Below are 20,345 nucleotides of genomic sequence, written 5' to 3'. Positions count from 1 at the left end.
GGGGGGCAAGGGCTTTTCTTCCCACCCCCAGCATTTTAAAAAACCCTGGGACAGCGGAGGACTTCTCCGCTGTGTGGGGCTATCTTAAAATGCTGGCGGGCGGCATTTTAAAATCGCTCCGGACAGCGGAGGACTTCTCCGCTGTCCGGGGCGATTTAAAAGCCCCTGGGAAGGCAGGCAGGGGGGACAAAGACTTTCGCCCCCTGCCCGCCTTCAGAAGGTGTTCCCGCCCCCCGCCCCACTTCGGAACAGCTTTCCGAAGTGGGGCGGATGGGGCAGGTGTCCCCGCCCCCCCGCCCCACTTCGGAAGAGCTTTCCGAAGTGGGGCAGCGGGGCCAGGTGTTCCCGCCCCCCCTCCCCACTTCGGAAGAGCTTTCCGAAGTGGGGCGGCGGGGCCAGGTGTTCCCGCCCCCCCTCCCCACTTCGGAAGAGCTTTCCGAAGTGGGGCGGCGGGGCCAGGTGTTCCCGCCCCCCCGCCCCACTTCGGAACAGCTTTCCGAAGTGGGGCGGCGGGGCCAGGTGTTCCCGCCCCCCCTCCCCACTTCGGAAGAGCTTTCCGAAGTGGGGCGGCGGGGCCAGGTGTTCCCGCCCCCCCTCCCCACTTCGGAAGAGCTTTCCGAAGTGGGGCGGCGGGGCCAGGTGTTCCCGCCCCCCCTCCCCACTTCGGAAGAGCTTTCCGAAGTGGGGCGGCGGGGCCAGGTGTTCCCGCCCCCCCTCCCCACTTCGGAAGAGCTTTCCGAAGTGGGGCGGCGGGGCCAGGTGTTCCCGCCCCCCCGCCCCACTTCGGAACAGCTTTCCGAAGTGGGGCGGCGGGGCCAGGTGTTCCCGCCCCCCCTCCCCACTTCGGAACAGCTTTCCGAAGTGGGGCGGCGGGGCCAGGTGTTCCCGCCCCCCCGCCCCACTTCGGAACAGCTTTCCGAAGTGGGGCGGCGGGGCCAGGTGTTCCCGCCCCCCCTCCCCACTTCGGAAGAGCTTTCCGAAGTGGGGCGGCGGGGCCAGGTGTTCCCGCCCCCCCTCCCCACTTCGGAAGAGCTTTCCGAAGTGGGGCGGCGGGGCCAGGTGTTCCCGCCCCCCCTCCCCACTTCGGAAGAGCTTTCCGAAGTGGGGCGGCGGGGCCAGGTGTTCCCGCCCCCCCTCCCCACTTCGGAACAGCTTTCCGAAGTGGGGCGGCGGGGCCAGGTGTTCCCGCCCCCCCTCCCCACTTCGGAACAGCTTTCCGAAGTGGGGCGGCGGGGCCAGGTGTTCCCGCCCCCCCGCCCCACTTCGGAACAGCTTTCCGAAGTGGGGCGGCGGGGCCAGGTGTTCCCGCCCCCCCCTCCCCACTTCGGAAGAGCTTTCCGAAGTGGGGCGGCGGGGGCAGGTGTCCCCGCCCCCCCGCCCCACTTCGGAAGAGCTTTCCGAAGTGGGGCGGCGGGGGCAGGTGTCCCCGCCCCCACTCCCCACTTCAGAACAGCGTTTTAAAATGCTGGGGGTCAGGAGCGAAGCGCTGCCGACCCCCAGCATTTTAAAATCTCCCCGTGTCCCGGGGAGGTTTTAAAATGCTGGGGGTCGGCAGCGCTTCGCTCCCGACCCCCAGCATTTTAAAATCTTCCCAGGACACGGGGAGATTTTAAAATGCTGGGGGTCGGCAGCGCTTCACTCCCGACCCCCAGCATTTTAAAATCTTCCCAGGACACAGGGAGATTTTAAAATGCTGGGGGTCTGCAGCGCTTCGCTCCCGACCCCCAGCATTTTAAAATCTTCCCAGGACACGGGGAGATTTTAAAATGCTGGGGGTCTGCAGCGCTTCGCTCCCGACCCCCAGCATTTTAAGATCTCCCCGGGACAGAGACTTCTCTGCTGTCCCTTGGAGATTTTAAAATGCTGGGGGTCGGCAGCGAACGCTTCGCTCCCGCCCGCCAGCATTTTAAGATCGCCCGGGGCAGGCGGGGGGGAGGCAGGTGGGGGGGAGCAAAGACTTTTGCCCCCCGCCGGCCTTCAGAAGAGGTCCTCTTCTGAAGGCCGGCTGTGGGCGAAAGTCTTTGCTCCTGACCGCCAGCATTTCCCTATCGGCTTTCGTCTTGCGATGCAAGCCCATAGGGAAATTCGTCTTGCGAAGCGCCTCCAAAACAGAAAACCCTTTCGTCTTGCGGGTTTTCCGTCTTGCGAGGCATTCGTCTTGCGGGGTACCACTGTATATGCTTAGGAATGTTCTTTATTACTTCATATGTTTCTTTCTTTAAAGAGGAGACATAGCTAGAACAGTGACTCAAACCATCTTTTGTGTTGGCGGGTGAGTTTTTTTGGGGGGGCATCCTAGGCGTTTGTGAATTAAATTTTACGACACACTAAACTTAGGGCACACTATTGTGCCCAGGAAGAGTTTGGAATTATTATACTGGGTTAAGCAAAATCTATGCCTGCCCTGTTCCCAATTTCCAACTGCCAAGGCTGCACAAAACACCACTGTTTATGTACAAGCTAAACAGTCACCTGCATTTATAATAAACAATATGCTTAAACAGCTACATTCTTGCTTGCTTGCTTGCTTGCTTGGGGACATAAGTGCAATCTTTTACCCCACTATATCAACACACTAGATTGCTTACGTGAAAGAAGGCCTGTGAAATCCAGCAGCAGAGCATTCTTCTTCTGATAGTATCTCTGCCTATTTGTACCATCCAGTAAAATAGCAAAAGTTAGACAAGGCAATAAGTTCATAAACCAGCTCAAACAAGCAGCAACCTTCTGATAAGGTTGCTCTACAACAACAATAAGCCCCCTCCTTAGGGCATTTCTTTCCATGTGATCTCAATCAAGACTTGCACAGCAGGGCCATGCACCCTGCACCACACAATTGTACTCCATGACAGCTCCTCCCAAACACCGTTGACGTGGTAGAGGACGGTCTGAAGAGGATATATCTAATGACATGTGTAGGCTCTATCCTACATATGCCAATCATGCAGCTCATGGAGACAGCTTACAATCCATTCAGCTGGATTTCCCCCTTCAGATCTTCCCCTGACAGGTTGACAAGTGTGAGGGTGGGGGCACAGACAATAGCACATACAGGGTGAGCATGTGCTAATCTGCTGTCCCTACGCAACTGAGATCACATGGAGGGAACCACAGGGGCGGGTCTACTATGAAATTAATGAAGCTTAAGCTTCAGGGGCCCTAATCCGGGAGGAGCCCCAGAAGCAACTTTAGTCCACATTGCTTAAAAATTTGGGGTCTGGTAGACCCAATTTGAGTCGCACTTGGATGTTTACAAAATGTGTCTGAACTCAATCAAAGTTCATGTACATAAGTTGACATTAAACAACAAAAAAACCCATATATTTACTGTTAACATTGTGATTTCTAGTATCTGGACTGCTTCTTCTTCAAGCCCTTTTCAAAGCCAAATTATAAAGTTCAGGGAGAAATAGTACCTCACTTATAATAGCAAGCCATTCTTTCTTCTTTACAGTGCAGTAAATGTAACACCGTATTTTAAAAGATGTATTATCACAGATCTATAGAACTATTGTCCAAATAGGTCTCTAGAAGTCAACCGATTCCCACACCCTTCTCTCTCTCCAGCATTCATCATCTGAAGTCTATCCACCTGCATGGAAAATAGGATTAACACAAACCACTCAAGAGATGATTATACACAGCTACTTTATAAAAGCTTCCAGAGCCAAGGATTCCACAACCTTCCCTTGGTGACTCAATAGCTGTTGGACTGTGGTAAGCAATATTACTGAGGAACACATCACCCACCACTGTCCCACATTTTAGTACTTTGTGGCTACCATAATTTAAGGAAAAGTTGAATAATGAGTTCCATGGTGAAGAGATACTTGGCATTAACAATCCAAGTACCAAGTTGAGCAAACTAAAACATTTTAGACTAAGAAAAGATACCTCAAAGTTTTGCGTCATTTGCAAAATTGAATAAACATCCCCTCCATCGCTTTCATCTGAGTAGCTGATAAAAACGTTGAAGGGAACCAGGTCTAGAACAGAGCTCTGCAGTACTCAGTTTGAAACCACCCTTCAGTTTGATGAGAAACCATTGGTGATCTGTGAGTATAGTTTTCCAACCACCTTTGCTGAAATCAAGGTAAATTACATCCACCACATTTCCATAATCAACTACACTACTAACCCAAAGAGAGGCAGGGGTATCAGGCAGAAGTTACACTCAACAAATCCATGCTAGGCTTTCTGCTAATCACTGCATTGTTATGAAGATGCTTACAACAAAATGCTTATTGGGACTTTATGTTCTAGCACAGTGGTTCCCAATTAGATAATTACTGAGGACCCCCTATTTTTCAAAAGCCAAGCCACAGACCCCTTACTTTTGAAAATTTTGATAACTCTATGGTAGTTAGCTCTACAAAGCATTTTTTAAACAAAATGTGGGGTAGCAAAGGATTTTAGGTATACTAAAAAACACGGACCATAAAATTTGTGATATTACCATGCAAAAATGACAAAAAATTAGTTGTGGGAGAGGCAAGGGATGGGGCTGCGGACCCCCTGTGTGCGTTCCACAGACCCCCAGGGATCCCTGGACCCCTAATTGGGAACCACTGTTCTAGCATCTTCCTTGGTAATGAAGTCAGATTGACCAGCCTGTAATCTACTGAATTCTCTGTCTTCCTTTTTTTAAAAGATTGGCCATCAGCCTGTTTCCTGTCCAGTAGAGTTCAAAGTATAACGTAAGGAGGCACACATCCCTCTGCATATCAGATAACTACCCCTAGAGTTTCCAGTGATCACTCTCTGTTCTAGAGAAGGTCCTAGATGAGCAGCAAACCATTCATAAAGTTGTTTGTTCTGTCTGAATGCTGCTTTCTGCAAACCCACAAGATTATACTAGAAATGGCCATCCCACAATGATACACACATCTGCATAAATATCCTCAAGCATGACAAAGCACAGCCTTAGAGGTTTTCCTCACAGTGATGGGTTGCAGCCTGGGCTGGGCCCAAGCCCTTGTGGAATGTACCTATCTTTTCCGACCTTGCCTAGACCTTGCTGTAGGGTGAAGCGATGACACACCCAACCTAGTCAGACTTCAGGTATTCAGAGACTGTACAACTCAGTTACAAAAGCTCTCAGGCAGCAGTCTTCAGCCTGTAGCATCTTAGCTCCTGGACAGTCCAAGAGCAGCTGCTGTAGCCCGTCACAGCAATAGGAGCAGCTGCTGCACAGCAGCTGCACCCCATGTGCTTCCAATGCCAGGTATGCCAGCGGTTTGCCAGGACTCAACTGCCTCCAATGGTACATGGCAAGGGAGAAAGTTTTGTGGACTGTGCCTTTTGCTGCTAAGTTTTGGAATAAATATTTGCAACATGGTGATGTCAATGAATTCTTCTAACTATGCTTTAGTCAGAGTAGATCCACAGAAATTAATGGGTCTAAACTGGCCGCATCCATTCATTTCAATGGGTCTACTCAGAGTATGGGTCTACTCAATGGGTCTACTCAGGGCGCAGGTGGCGCTGTGGTCTAAACCACTGAGCCTAGGGCTTGCCAATCGGAAGGTCGGTGGTTCGAATCCCCGCGACGGGGTGAGCTCCCGTTGTTCGGTCCCAGCTCCTGCAAACCTAGCAGTTCGAAAGAACGTCAAGTGCAAGTAGATAAATAGGTACCGCTCTGGCGGGAAGGTAAACGGCATTTCCATACGCTACTCAGGTTTTGCCAGAAGCGGCTTAGTCATGCTGGCCACATGACCTGGAAAAACTGCAGACAAACATCGGCTCCCTCGGCCAGTAAAGCAAGATGAATGCCACAACCCCAGAGTCGTTCACGACTGGACTTAACTGTCAGAGGTCCTTTACCTTTACTTTTTTTACTCAGAGTATAGCTAACATTGCATACAACCCAGTCTTTTTATGCCAACTTCACTTTCCTGTCCCCCAACGCAGAGAGACCTAGCAGGATCTCTAATGAGACAGAGGTCCCAATGTGTCAAATCAAAACTAAAGATGTTTAACCAAACAAGACATGCTGTTGCAAACGGAGGCCAAAACAGACAAAGAAGCAATTTATGTGACAGATGCCTGCTGCTTTTGTTTGAGAGATGAAAGACGGACACATCTGCTAGTCTTTTTTTTTTTAAGGCTAAAAATCATTTCCCTTGTTAACCGCAATGCATAAGAAAGAACAACTGGGCACTGCAAAAGGAGCACATTGCTACAGTTACTGCTAAAAAGGATGAGCATCAAATGTAATACTGGTTCCTCTCAGGGCTATGCATAGAGAAAAGAGAGCCAATAGATATGGTCGTTTTAGGCATGGGCAGGGGAAGCAAGATAGTTTACTTTTATTCTGCCACTGTGCCTGCTACTCACTTAAAAAAAAAAAGTTCAAGTTATTTACATATGAATGGCTGCTATAAGCAAACAAATAAAGCAACATCTGTAAAAGGACAGTATATTTACTTATGATGAGCATAAACAAATATGTGTTCACCTATGCATTGCAATATTTTAAGCATCACTAGAAATACCAATAAACTTAGGTAGCACCCACAGCAGGTTTAAAATGTAACATGATTTACCTGTGGTGGAAGCTCTCACTCTTGTGGTTTTTCTGGAAATACTCCCCTATAACACCTTGCATCAAAGGTTCTTGGGGTCGATGTGCTTTGGAGTATGGCGAAGTCCCCATGTGGCTAAAAACATCACAGGGTCCAACAGGAATGGTCCCTTTTTTCTTCCTCGGAAGGGTGCCATGAATGGAAACATCTTGACAGGTATGGGAGCGATGGTCTGCCAGAGATGGTTTGCTGCTCAAAAGGTCCATAGAAGATGCCAGCGAGAACTCATGGCTCATCTGCATATTTCTTGGGAGACTTGCAAATTTCCCAGCTGCTATCATTCTTAATTCTAGAAAACAAAAGTTGTGCATGGTGGAAGTTAGAGAAACACCAAAGCTAACTTCTTGGATCAGGGTAGGCTAAATCATGGATCAATTGTTTCTATTCAAGTTGCTCATGTATATTAGATTCATAAAGGAAAAAAGAAAGAGTATATCCCTAAAATTAAGGGTTGGCAATAGAGCTCTGAAAGCAAGAAAGGCTGCCACAAATATACCCAGTTTTAGATTCTAGTGTCCTGGCTTTCACCACAGTAGCTGCTGTGACTTCCAAGTCAACATTGCACTGGCAAGACTTTGAAAAAATTTAGATGGAAGAGTGTAGCTGGAATAGGAATAACATGGGCAGCTGTTGATAACCGCTCAGTCATCCCTGATAGCTACTTATAAAGGTAACTGAAAATTCTGTAAAACAAGAGGGAAATCTGCAATAGTAGTGTCAATGGCTACTATTGCTCTGATATCCAACGTGAGAGCAGCTCAGCTCACCAAGCTGCAATTGTATACTGGTCTCATCCACTGGCGTAATATCTTACACAATGCTTTGCCAGTACAGTGGTTTATAGGATTGGATCAATATGCATGACAAGACCCAGGGCTGGAGACTCAAAACATACACGTGAGTGTTCGGAAGGATTTATGGAGGTTAGGCTGTTATTACCGAAAACATTTATCTTTCTAATTGTTTTTTAACCCCCAAGTTTTTAAGCAGGTCAAACATCAGCCAAGAATCATTAACTACAGCTAAGCTGTCAGAAAAGACTGATATTGTACAGACTATCCTCAATTTAAGAGATTACAAATCTAAGCTCAGCAAGGGGTGCCATTTGAAAAAAATATCTTTAGTGCTGCAAGAAAGCGGCTTGAGAAGCAAAGGTATGCTCATGTATCTAAATGCCTGCCAACAAAAAATGCACATACATGCTTGGATTGTGAGTTCCTGTGAGCAAAACTCTGCTCATGGGATGTTCCCTCCAGCGTAAGCGGGGGAGGCAATTTTCAGATTCTCTATCCCCTTGAAAATCTGTAGGGGCCCTTCCAGAACAATGAAGTGGGAATGCAAGGAAAGGAGGAACGGCAAAAAGTGTGTCCCTGTCTTCTACCTATAGGAGTCTATGCTGGATCAAAAGACCTTTGACAAATGGAATGAGACTTTCTCAAAAACGTGCAGCCAAGGAATTGCAGTCTTACAACAGATATAAATAGGGTGCACAAGCAGGCAAGGACATAACAGAGGTGTCAGTTGCAAGCATCCAAATGCCAACACAAATCAAAACATCCGAGTGAAATTAATGGAGGGCAGGGATAGTTGTGGACCACACCAAAAGAAATAATATCCATTTTATGCAACTGTTAAAATCTGAGTTCTGGGCTGGGGGGAAAACCTGTAGCATTTATCCCATGGTAAAGTTAAGTGTTCTCAGTGTAAATGGTACAAATAGGTCACAAAATTACCTTCTCGTATACTTTTCTCATATGTTGTTTCTCATACATGTCTCCTCATCTCTACTATTTGTAGCTGCTACACTCTATTTGCACTTACCTAGGAGTAAACCCCATTGAACTAAATGGAACATACTGCTGGGTACACATGTACAGAATTACACTGTAAGAGGGTTATTCATATTCTGTGTTATTCCCCTTAAGGTACACACTCCTGCAACACTTTATCCTAAAAACACTATGGGTGGAATTCAATGTCACACTATGTTGAACATCTCACCTGTGCAAGCATATTAGCTTGCCAGTTGAAATTATCCCCCTTTCCCTGGTTTTCTGGAGGTTTTTATGAGTCCTCCTCCCAACAACCCAATTTCAGGAGTGTGTGGAGTGGAGCCCCTTTGAGCAAGTCCAAACCCTTCAACCAACAGGGTTTCTTAAGTGAATCCTGCCCTATGGTTTTATGTAACCCTTACAGGAGGCTCAAGAAGGAATCTTCCTCCCCCAGAGGGAATTCCCCATGCAAACCAATATCCCAGCACGAAAACATCCAAGACATGCTTACTAATACAGGCAACCAGCATAAAATGTTCAAAGATATGGCTTTTTGCTGAGCCTAAGCAGTTGTAGAAGTTGTTCACTACACAGCTGGGAGATCTCAAAATGCCTTAAAGGATATAGTATTAAATTCAGAGATGAGTATTGCTGAAAAAGCAGATTTGCTAGGAAATATTCTTTTCTTCTTTCTCTGCCAGTGTCAGCTCAGTCAACCAGCTTCAAAGGTTGGATCAAGATGCTGGAGGGGTTTATTACAAAAAGATATGGAAACAAGTTTTGCATGTCTTTGCTGAAGTGCGATCAACTACAAAGCTTCAAACTCTGAGAACTAAGGTCACTTGGTACAATTTTTATCTAGGAGTTCCATGATGTCCCCAGTTAAAGCTACCAACTTTTGAACCAGCCTCCAAAATAACACCATTTATCTCCATGCTTTACAACTGTTCTCACTGATTTCTTCAATGTTAAGCTGCTATTTAAAAGGCACAAGTGATATCACAGGGTATTTTTCCTGATGAGTTGGCAACCTGGTGATGAATCAAGGTGTGGACTGGGAAACCCACCAATGTTGGTTGAGTAGACATGCTTATACATTCTTTCAACGTTATTATTTTCATCAAGAAAATGACTACAAAAATAACCCTAGGAAAGCGTTTTTTTTTTTCTGTTTTCCTTAGAATGTTAGAGTAAACAGAATAAATGCAATGTAAGGAGCCTGTTGGATAATGATTAATGTGTGTCATTGTTAATCAGTTTCGGGTCCATTCAGGAAACCAGCAGGTATGAAGTACTACAGACTCATGTCAATCATCAAAACTCTGGTTGTTGGGCACACCCACAGGGATAGACTGGAGTGACATCACTGCTTAGGTACTACAAACCACAAGAAAAGTTATGAAGCAGACTGTTAAATCTTCTTGAATGCCAGCACTGTGGTTCAATCTATGCTCATTAAAAGTTTGCAAAGCACAGTCCCAAACATTCAAGTGAGATCATTAGTGTCCTTGCCCTGCTTATCTTCTTTGATTTGACTGCTTCTTAGCAAGGTTGTTTGAAATGAAGTCAAACATGCCATCACACTCTTTTGAAAGTTTTACACCAGTATCTAGGGCTATCTTTTTGCTCACTCTTGTCCTCAGTTAGGGAGCAAAAATAAAATAAAATCTACATACACCATATTTCCTGTTCCACATTCAAACATTCCAAGGTAGGAATGGCCAACATCTTGGGGGTGGGTGGGGTGCTACTTCCTCATGAACAGCAAGACTTCCAATGACAGCTTCCCACTTACTGATCACACAGTGATCAGGGCAGGACTTTGGGGCAGAAGGCCAGTGCCTCACGAAACAGAAGAAAGAGGTCTCCCAAAATGTACAAGAGCTAGTTTATCACATTTTGAAGCGAATTAATACATGCTACCATCAAAAGAGCGCCCCCGCAGAAAGAACATTAAGTAAAGAATCTTGTTGTTGTTATTGTTTAGTCGTTTAGTCGTGTCCGACTCTTCGTGACCCCATGGACCAGAGCACGCCAGGCACTCCTGTCTTCCACTGCCTCCCGCAGTTTGGTCAAATTCACGCTGGTAGCCTCGAGAACACTATCCAACCATCTCGTCCTCTGTCACCCCCTTCTCCTTGTGCCCTCCATCTTTCCCAACATCAGGGAAGTAAAGAATCTAAAATTATTTAATTGCACCACCGAGAACATGTGTGAACCAAGTAGCTAGTCCAATGGTGCAGGATCATTGAACAAGTGTACACAGAGCTGACCTGATCAAAGTTTGGAAGAGTGAATCTTTATTATTTCAGCCTTGCATCTTGCAGACACTGCTGGGTCATGAAATTGGATAATACTGGGATCCAGATCAAATAAAAATGGGATTCGGCTCTGGGACAAACAAACAAACAAACAAAACCTTGAAACGACTTAAATTGCATCTCTAGAAACATGTTCTCTTATTAGCTGGGGGAATGCCTGAAACCGTAACAAAAACAGATTCCAAAAACAACAAAGTATTATTTTAGTTTGTTTCTTTTGTATCTTTTCTTTTCACCATGTCACAGTAGAATTATATCTGCAGCATGGTCATTAACCCTAAGGCTAGTTTTGTTGACAGAAAGCTACAAGGAAGAGATAAAAGAAGTTAAAACCTCAAAACTCACAGAGAAACAGGTTGTTACACCAGCAGTTAAGTTTACAGTCTGTGGGTAGAAAGTTACACTTAGATCTGGAAGACTTGGGTTGAAATCTATCTCCACCACAGATACATTTGCCAGCCAATCCACATATTCAAACTAAACATAGTCTGGCACTGCTGGGACCCTGCAACTTGAGAATGCAGATTGGGGGTTGTGGTAGACATCACATTATCACTGTCTCCAAACATCTAAAACTTCTTGCCCACAAAGCTACCACATCAGGGAGCATGGTTTTGGCCTAACCTTCTCCCAGATGTGCTTGTTTTTAATCTGTGCCAAGAGTTTTTATACATGGAATCACCAAAAACATCAAATCCCACACACCTGAATTGTGAAATGGCACAATGCTAAGGGCTACTTGATATTTCTGAAGATGTAGATTGGAGGAGCCACTGCCTGCAATATGGGAATAACTATATTAAAGGAAATGATGTTGTGGAGCCAAACACAATAAAGGTAACTCGTTTGCAATTAAATTTGCCATCGATAGGAGGAAGAATGACTAAAATTATTTTAAAAGACATTCGGGTACCAGATGAACTCCTTTCACACACAGTTTAAGTCTAGGGATACCACTTACAACATATGCCTCATCCATCCTTTGGAAAGTTCAGAGCAGCTTACATGAAATTCACAGGTAGTTTTCCTTCCATATACGGGCTAAGGTAAGATCAGCTAAGTTTACACAATCTAACTCAGGGGTCAGCAAACTTTTTCAACTAGGGGCCAGTCCACTGTCCCTCAGACCTTGTGGGGGGGAGGGTCTATATTTGGGAGGGGTGATGCAAGAGCACCACGAGCCCTGGTGGCTGCTTACCTGTGTTTTGCTAGCGGCAGGGGCTGGCAGCGGGACAATGAGCAGCACACGGAAGGGCTGCTTAAAATGGCAGCCACTCAAGCACTGCTGCTGCTGGCACCAACAAAGCCCAGCCCCCTTCCTCCTCTAGGCAGGGCGGGAAGAACCCAGGAGGGAGGGAGGAGGCGCTGGCGCCGTGTGAGGGAGAGGGAAAGAACGCACGCATGCTGATGATCCACACGGCAACTCCAAGACCATCCACGGGCCGGATCTAGAAGGCAATTGGGCCTAATCCGGCCCACAGGCCTTAGTCTGCCTACCCATGATCTAACTGTTCTATGATGCCTAAGGTGTCTCTGGCTCCTATTCCATACTATGACCTGCTTCAGTTGTGCCATTATTAGGGTAAAGCCAAATGGCTTTCTATACTGATCCTAAACATATTTATTTCAACTGAGCCTCCAAGTGAAAAGTTTAGGATCACAGAATTTTAATGAAAATATAGATTCTGAAAATCATGAGCTCCCTACAGATAAATGACATTGATTTTTTGAGCCATTACTCTTTTGGATAATCTGTGAGGAAAGATTAACTGTCTAAACTTTACTGACCATATTCTGGTCTATATACACCCAGGCTCTAGAGATCAACTTCTCTTCCATATTTTGGTCTAATGAAGATGCCTGTGCAAGAATATCAGTTAATATTTCTATCAATGGAAAAGGCTGAGTAGCCTGATCTAACCTAAGTTGGTTTGCATTTCTGTTTTCACAGGCAGAGTCTTCCAATATACATAGGCACTGCAATGAAGAAATCCAGGGCTTGCTTTTTCCTTTTTTTGACAAATGAACCTTTGAAAAAGAATACAAAGGGACTGTGGAACACACAGCCTGATAAAGATAAAAGATTATCTGGAGGGAATAAACACACCAAAAGCAAAAAGTCTGCTTAATTCCATCACCAACAAGTGTGTCTGCTAATTGTCAAAACTTCAGATATCAAAGGGTTCCACCTTTGTGTAAAGAACACAAGAAGAACCCTGGACCCTTCCAGCCCAGATCTAGTCCAGCATTCTGTTATTACTGTGACCAACAGATGCCTATGGGAAGCCCACAAGAATAACATGAGTACAATAGTTCCCCCCAGAACTAGTCTATGGCACTACACCATTTTTATAATTAAAAACGCTGACTCATCTTTAACATACATTATGAACATCTGAATGCGCATTGGAGCAGCTTCCCATGATGACAGCATTGTGCTGAATCAGCGGGATGAGCATGGCAGCTTCATTTCTACCCCAAGCCAAAAGTGAACACATTTGTGGGGGTAGCTCTCAGTTGCCTGAGCGAACTCTTTTTCTTTCTGTCCTTTTTTTACTCATTACTCATGCCGAGCCAGCCAAAATCGTAAGAATTAATGATTTATTTTCCAAGTAATTTTGGAGCCAATGCATAGCCCCAAAGCAATCTATCTTACAAAAGGAAAAGCCAGAGCAGCAGCACGATACAAATAATTGAGTCACCCAGTGGGAAAACTTTTATTGTAATGGTTATGAATGTATTTGGTGAGGCTTCCTAGGCAGGTTAGGGCAGGAGCAGACTTCTCTCCCATTCGTACGCAGTCACATTTTTGTCTGTGCTACCTCTACCCTTCATTCTCCTCCAACGCCAGTATCTCAACCCCAGGACACCTTGTCATTGAGCTCTGGAGCTAATAAATTTGTGTATCTTCTCTGGTGTTGCACTGACCAACAGTACTGAGAACCAACAAATAATACACTTTTAATCCCACTTTTATTTTGGGGTAGCTCTTTTCTTGGATCAATAGATCTCTGGGGAACCTCTAACAGATCAATGACAGGTTCTCCTGTTTTGTGCTGTTATTGGCTACAATTGCTCAATTGGCATTTCAGCTTTTCCCATCCACCGATTAAAGCATCCTGGGGAAATATTCCTCTTGAAGAACAGACCTTAAGTGAGGCAGAACAAAATACCTGATGAAATCACACCACAGCCCTCCCAGGTAATGAGGGTATGCCAAAAACTGCTTTGACCAATTCTGCACCCTGAAGTGAAGCCTTTTCTTGCCTTGGAGAGAACTTGATAAGATCAAGTTTTAGAATCACAGTTCTTAACACAGCATGGTGCAAAGGCCTTTTCCACTGGTATCTCCATATGCCTCCTGCAGTTGCTTCTAAAGTCAGGAGACCATCCAGGGTGGGATTCAACATGCAGAAGCTTGTCAGAACACAAAATCAGCAACCCCTCTCCCTACAAGCCTAAGCACCTTTTGCTCATTCATATGGGTGTTAAGATCCCTAAATCTATTAACTGCCATATCTTAACTGTTTTATATAACTGTTTGTACTATTATACTACTTTGATGAGAGGCTACCATGCAGGTTGCTGATCAAATTACGTGGTCCATCAACACTGGAGCAATTGGAGCTCCTAGGCAAATTACTGGACCTACATATTCTTAATATGAATTATTCCTGTCAATGGGATTCTATATGACTGTCACATTAAACCATATGCATCTCTTTTGAGAGTGAATTTAAAATACACTTCCAAACAACATTATACAGTCAAAAAGCAACTAATACTATTTAAGAAGCTTCCTGCCACTTTTACTGAAATACTATCATTTATTTTTAATCCATTGATTGCTTAAAAACAGACCCTTAACTTAATACGTTCTGCTGACAGCTCAAATAAGAGCTAATAAGCAGATTTCAGAGAGGAATGCAATTCATGATTTACCTCTTTTGATCATATTATATGACTCTTTGTGAAAGGTTCCCTCCATGTTGAAGGAAGGGAACTACATTTAACCTTCTCAAATAGCATGTCACTCAGTAACATGTCAAGATATTTTACAGAAGGGATGATCAACCTTTCAACATCAGAGCTCCAAAACCCTTAATTCCTATGTAGAGAAAAATGAATTTTGGACAGATGAACTTCAGTCACGCCACAGGGCTGAACAGCTTAAAAAGCTGCACCTTCCAAAATATCCTCTTTTATACAACTATGAAAGACAGGATCCCTATTGCTGAAAGGTTGGTCATCTCTGGTTTACAGTGAGAGCTCTGTAATTCTTACCAGTTAACAAGCAGCAAACTCCCCAGTCCAGTGCATGCTTACTCAGCTGTTTATTATCAGATTTACTTAAAGGTAAGGGCAGATTCTAAAAGGACCGCTATGTTAGTGTCTTGCAATAAAATCAGACAGAACAGCCCAGTGGCACCTTGAAAGACTTAACTAATTTACTGTGACATAAGCTATTATCTGCCTTGTCAGATGCATGAGAGAGATCATGAAAATACTAAGCAGACAAAACAGAGGCCTGGTTTGCACATAACACTACGTCATTGTTTGTTGAAGCCAGGGATTGCTTAAGTGTAGTTTTCTAGATGTTGCTGGACTGCAGTTCCCATAACCCTTGACCATTCACCAAGTTGACTAGGGCTGATGGGAGCTGGCACTCAACAAAATATGGAGGGCCACAGGTTCCTCACTCTTGATTTAAGTCGTGGCTTGTTTAACAAACCACAAATTTCCTCACATGATTATATTCTAGCTTGTTTCTCCAAGGTTTCTTTTGTTTTCCAGCCGTTCTCACATTTTGCCTTTTATTACTTGTTGAGCCTCTGGTGTTGAGTGGCCAACAAACCATAGTTAACGGTGCTGGGTTCCTGCATGATGCCAAGCAAGAAGGCAAACACAGTTTCATAAACAAACCATGGCTTCACACTGTGGTTTGCTGGTGGCAATTGTGCTAAGCTTCTGGGCAGGATTCTCACGTAACACTAACCCATAATTTAATAAGGTATAGCTGAAAAAACAAAGTTTACAGTTATGTGCTAACCAGGCCAATCAGTCATACATCAACAATCTTCACTAGCTTCATTCTCACTAAGGTGGTCAAAGGGAAAAATCTGCCATGTGAGTCCCCAGCAGGAAATATGGCAAGATGCTGCCCAGACACAGTCTAACCACCTCCATGAGGACAAGCACGCTCTAGTCCAGAGGTGGCTAATTTATAGGCATCGGGATGTTATTGGAATACAGTTCCCACCATCCCTGAACATCAGCTGTCTGGAGGGGCACGTGTTAGTGACCTTCTACCCCAATGTTTCTCAAACTTGGGTCCCCAGCTGTTGTTGGACTACAACTCCCATCATCCCTGACCACTGGTCCTGACAGCTAGGGGTGATGGTAGTTGTAGTCCAACAACAGCTGGGGACACAAGTATGAGAAACACTGCTCTAGTCCATTAAAGACTATGGCAAAATGTGCTAAGTCTTTAAGGTCCCACAGGACTTTGCCGTTTTTACATCCAAGTATGCATAGTTAAGATTGCAACCTTAGTAAGGACTCAAATTGGACCTAAAAAAAAATTAAACCTAGTGACCAACTAAAAAAAGAAAGAAAAAGTCCTCTGCCTCTCTTTTGCAACTAAGCAGACTTTTTTCTTTTCTTCTGCATGTCGAGTCCATCCATTGTCCTCCCACCATTCCGTTACCATGATTTCTGAGAGTTGTCATGGATATGCATGTGAACTTTCCCAGACAAATAACTTTCCTAAGAGTAAACCTAAACACCCTTTTTTAAAATAATGGACTTCTAGGGAAATAAAGAAAATGAGAGAGAATGAATCCAGCCCAAAGTGGTTTATTGATGTAATCAAAGTATGTTTTTATTTACTCATCCAATTAAAACAGCCTAACTATGTAGTTAGCAAAAGTGGAATGTATTTCAGGTAAAATCCAGAGTTATGGACATCCTTAAATGTCTCCCAATGGAATACAAGAACTTTAAAACACTTAATTATGACTAGATTGGATACATTTTTCTCATTCCCTGCCCCATCCCCTAATCCTCTATTATACCTTCTCACACCATTCTTGCAATGTAGGCTAGGCTGCGAGATCAAGAGATCCTCTTGATTACTGCATCAAATGCAGTTTCAGTTTTTGCTTTGAAAAAATATTAAAAATTGAGTGGAATCTTTTCTCTCTCTCCCTCTTTACCAATCTCAAGCCATTTCCTTGCCTATCTAACCCAACAGCTCACACCGGCTCCACAGCCTCTCTGTCTCTTAGTAGCTTAAGATTCACATCAGTTCTTCACAAAGAGAGTTCAGGGTGAGTCATATCCAGAGAAGTGGGCTTTTCTCGTCTCCCTTCCTCCTCTCAGGGACAAACACAACCAGCTATTCATTCTTTGGCCAAACAAAGCAGGAGAACAATGTTGTCAGCAGAGTTACACAGGCAGCCCACTTCTCACTCTTTACTAACTTTCCAAAACACATTAGTTAGGAAGCCAGCCCCATCCTAAAGTCCTGCCTTCACTTAAGCCTTTGCCCATATAACACCGCCAAGGCTTCCTGAGCCATTCAACAGTAAGGTAATTTTGGTGCAAATCAGTAAAACGAGTGAAAGGGGTTAGGTTAGGGGGAGAAAAGCAACATAAATTTAGTTAATTCCCAACTATAAGAATAAAATTCTATTTGATAGGACTCCTAACTAAAGAGGTAAATTTTTTTTAAAAGGCCAGCACATTTTAGAAACTTACTTTAAGAGGAATGTTTTGTACTTCATGCCAGTTGTGTCTGCTGAGAGAAAATCAGCTGGGATGTATAATGGGCAAATTCCATCACATTCTTACTACCATAGTAACCTGTTTTTTAAACAGACACACTTGCCTTTTACAACTCAAAATACGCAATTGCTGGCAACTCTTTAATAAAAGCTCTCTATTATTAACATCTTTCTAGTCCAAAGGAATCCCTGGTCAAATTAAGCAAAGCCAACATAGTGGAGAGCACAAGCGTTAGTAAACATCTTAAAGGCATCTGAATAAGCAGCTTAACCCTTGCAGAATACCGTATACACTGGAAACATTAGAATCTGGTATACTGGAGAGACAAGTGAGACAGGTTGGCACTGAAAAGTACAACAGAGCTGGTGATAACTATGATTATTGTTTTCTGAAGCACTTCATGGTACTTTACAAAATACAGAAGAGCAGGTCCTCGCCCACAATGAGTTTACAATCAAAAAATCAACACATGAAGACAGAGAAAGGAGAGTGAAGTGGAGGCGAGGGAGATGTGCTTGCTGCTGTTACACATATATAGGCTTTGGCTGCAAACACACCATACTTTTAAAGCACATTCACACACACCCCTGAACAAAACACATCTTGGGAACTGTAGCTTGTTATGCGTGATCAACATTGTAGCTCTGTGTGGAGCTAAACTACTGTTTCCAGGATTCTTTGGTACATAGGAACGGTACACAGGCGGTCCCATAAGACGCAGGAAGTACAGTATTATATACCTATACACTGATGAATCACAGAAAGAAATTTAAAAGCTCTTAAAAGACCATCTCCAACCTCCTATGCCAAGGGAAGACAACCCACCAACTTTGACTCTCACTGGTAGTTCCAACAATGCAGAATGTTACAATAATAAGACAAGTGGATTAAGGAAGGGGGGGAAAATCAGTTATGAATATTTTACCATATTATCCAGGATAATCTTTGACAACTGAATTTTTTAAGACATATTATACAATCATTCCACAGGCACACACCTTCTTTACATCTTCAGACTACCATCTCTAACTCTAACACAATTAGTAAGCCACATCATGTGTGCTATTTGCCAAATGTAAGTCAATCTTAGACGTTTTGTTATTTACCAGTTATTTGACTTTGTACATTTAAGTTAGCTCCGTTCAAGGGTCTTTATATTAATCTTTTTTGGGGGGAGGTGGAGAAATAAACATGCCATATCTGTATACATGTATCAGCTTGTATTCACAAGCACTAAACCATTGATTACGCTCTTCACTTTAATGCCCCATCAACATGACTCTAACGTGTGATGAAAAACCCAACCTTTCGCTCTCCCTACTGAGGTTATGAAGGGAACTGTTAAGTAATCTGCATTCAACAATCTTGTGTAGCCTTTCCATAGAAATCAATTTTGTTCCCCAAAAGCATTCTCTTCTAAAACCTGAGTAGGCAATTTCAGAATGGAAGCTATTCTTCCTAACTACAAACCAACCAGCATTCCTCTTGATATAGTAGCCCAGGGGTAGGCAACCTAAGGCCCGGGGGACAAATGTGGCCCAATTGCCTTCTCAATCCAGCCTGCGGACGGTCTGGGAATCAGCGTGTTTTTAAATAAGTAGAATATGTCCTTTTATTTACAATGCATCTCTGGGTTATTTGTGGGGCCTGCCTGGTGTTTTTACATGAATAGAATGTGTGCTTTTATTTAAAATGCACCTCTGGGTTATTTGTGGGGCATAGGAATTCGTTCATTTCCCCCCCAAAAAAAATATAGTCCGCCCCCCCCCCACATGGTCTGCGGGACGGTGGACCCGCCCATGGCTGAAAAAGGTTGCTGACCCCTGTAATAGCCAGAAACCCTGTGCGCACTTCATGGAAGGCAAGTCTCCTTGGATCCGGTAGGGCTTACTTCTGAGTAAACATGCAACATGGGCCCGGACTACACACAGCCTTCTTTCCCCTCCCACCACAATTTACTCCCGTCAATAATAATAATAATAATGTAACAAAAACTCCAGCAGCATGGTCGAGCTCCGCACACCTTAAATCAACCCGGCGTTCTTTTTGCTGTTGCATCGAACGGAACTTTCCTCAAAAGAATACACCGGCGTGTATTTTTATTATTATTATTTTGGAAACCAACCACCCTGCTCAAGTTTTTCTTTCATCGCTCTACATAACCAAAAAGGCGCCACTCTTACCTCAGGGGATGCTGCTTCGCAGCGCTGGACGGGAAAAACTCGGCAGCCGCGCACTATTCGCCCCAATTTGGGCAGCCGGAGAGACTTAGCACGCCGCCCCGCTCGTCGGGCGCGGGTCCACCGCAGGTTCTCTTCGGGCTCCGTCGTTCACCTTCAAGCGGCTTGGCCGGGACAGGAGCGCTGCATGGTTCCCCGACCGCTGCGCCGGCGGTAGTGCTGCTGCGAGGCGAGAGTTTCGCGGCTCAGGCAAGCAAGCAAGCAAGCCGCCAACCAACCCCGGGCGGCGCGCGCTGCAAACTCAGGCAGCTGCAGGCACGGCGGCCAAGCCCCACACGAGGCAGCGCCGGCGCTCCGGGAGTGATTGAGTGCCGCTCCGCAGCCACACCCCTGCGCCGCCGGAGCCCCCTCCAGAGGAGCTATTTACATACGGTGACCTCCCGTTGCCCTTTGCCGCGTCGAGAACTTTTCCTTTAGTCCTCCCCATAATTCTTCCTTTTAAAATCAGCTCCCTGAAAAAGTCATGATTTACTACTTCCTAAAGGCAACCTTTTTTTTTATTTTTTGCCACTAGGTCAGGCCAGGCTGTTAAACGCAGCTGATTTCATTAGCTTGAGCCCCTCCCTTGACTGGCATCCAATCTTCCCAGCCATAGTTTGTGGTGGGTGGTTTTTTCCCTTCTTGTCAAAAACTATTCACCAT

The 20,345-nt window shown here is 44.8% G+C and overlaps 1 protein-coding gene across 2 annotated transcripts in view; it reads right to left on the bottom strand.

Annotated features, from left to right (window-relative positions):
• BCAR3 (BCAR3 adaptor protein, NSP family member) overlaps positions 1-20,345 on the bottom strand; it is an 87,743-nt gene that overhangs the window by 60,819 nt on the left and 6,579 nt on the right. The window contains exons 1-2 of one of the 2 annotated variants that reach the window (XM_081194980.1): positions 19,647-19,987; positions 6,546-6,873 (exon numbers count right to left, since the gene is read on the bottom strand). In XM_081194980.1, the coding sequence (XP_081051106.1) occupies positions 6,546-6,865 (320 nt within the window). In that variant the 5' untranslated portion in view covers positions 6,866-6,873; positions 19,647-19,987. Of the gene's footprint in view, positions 1-6,545; positions 6,874-19,646; positions 19,988-20,345 lie in introns of those variants that run through there. The other variant, XM_081194979.1, reaches the window with a different exon arrangement.

This window comes from Podarcis bocagei (genome assembly GCF_964188305.1).
Source record: "Podarcis bocagei genome assembly, chromosome: 5".
NCBI lineage: Eukaryota > Metazoa > Chordata > Lepidosauria > Squamata > Lacertidae > Podarcis > Podarcis bocagei.
Note: the sequence above shows the minus strand (reverse complement) of the source record. Positions and strands in the feature narration are given on the sequence as shown.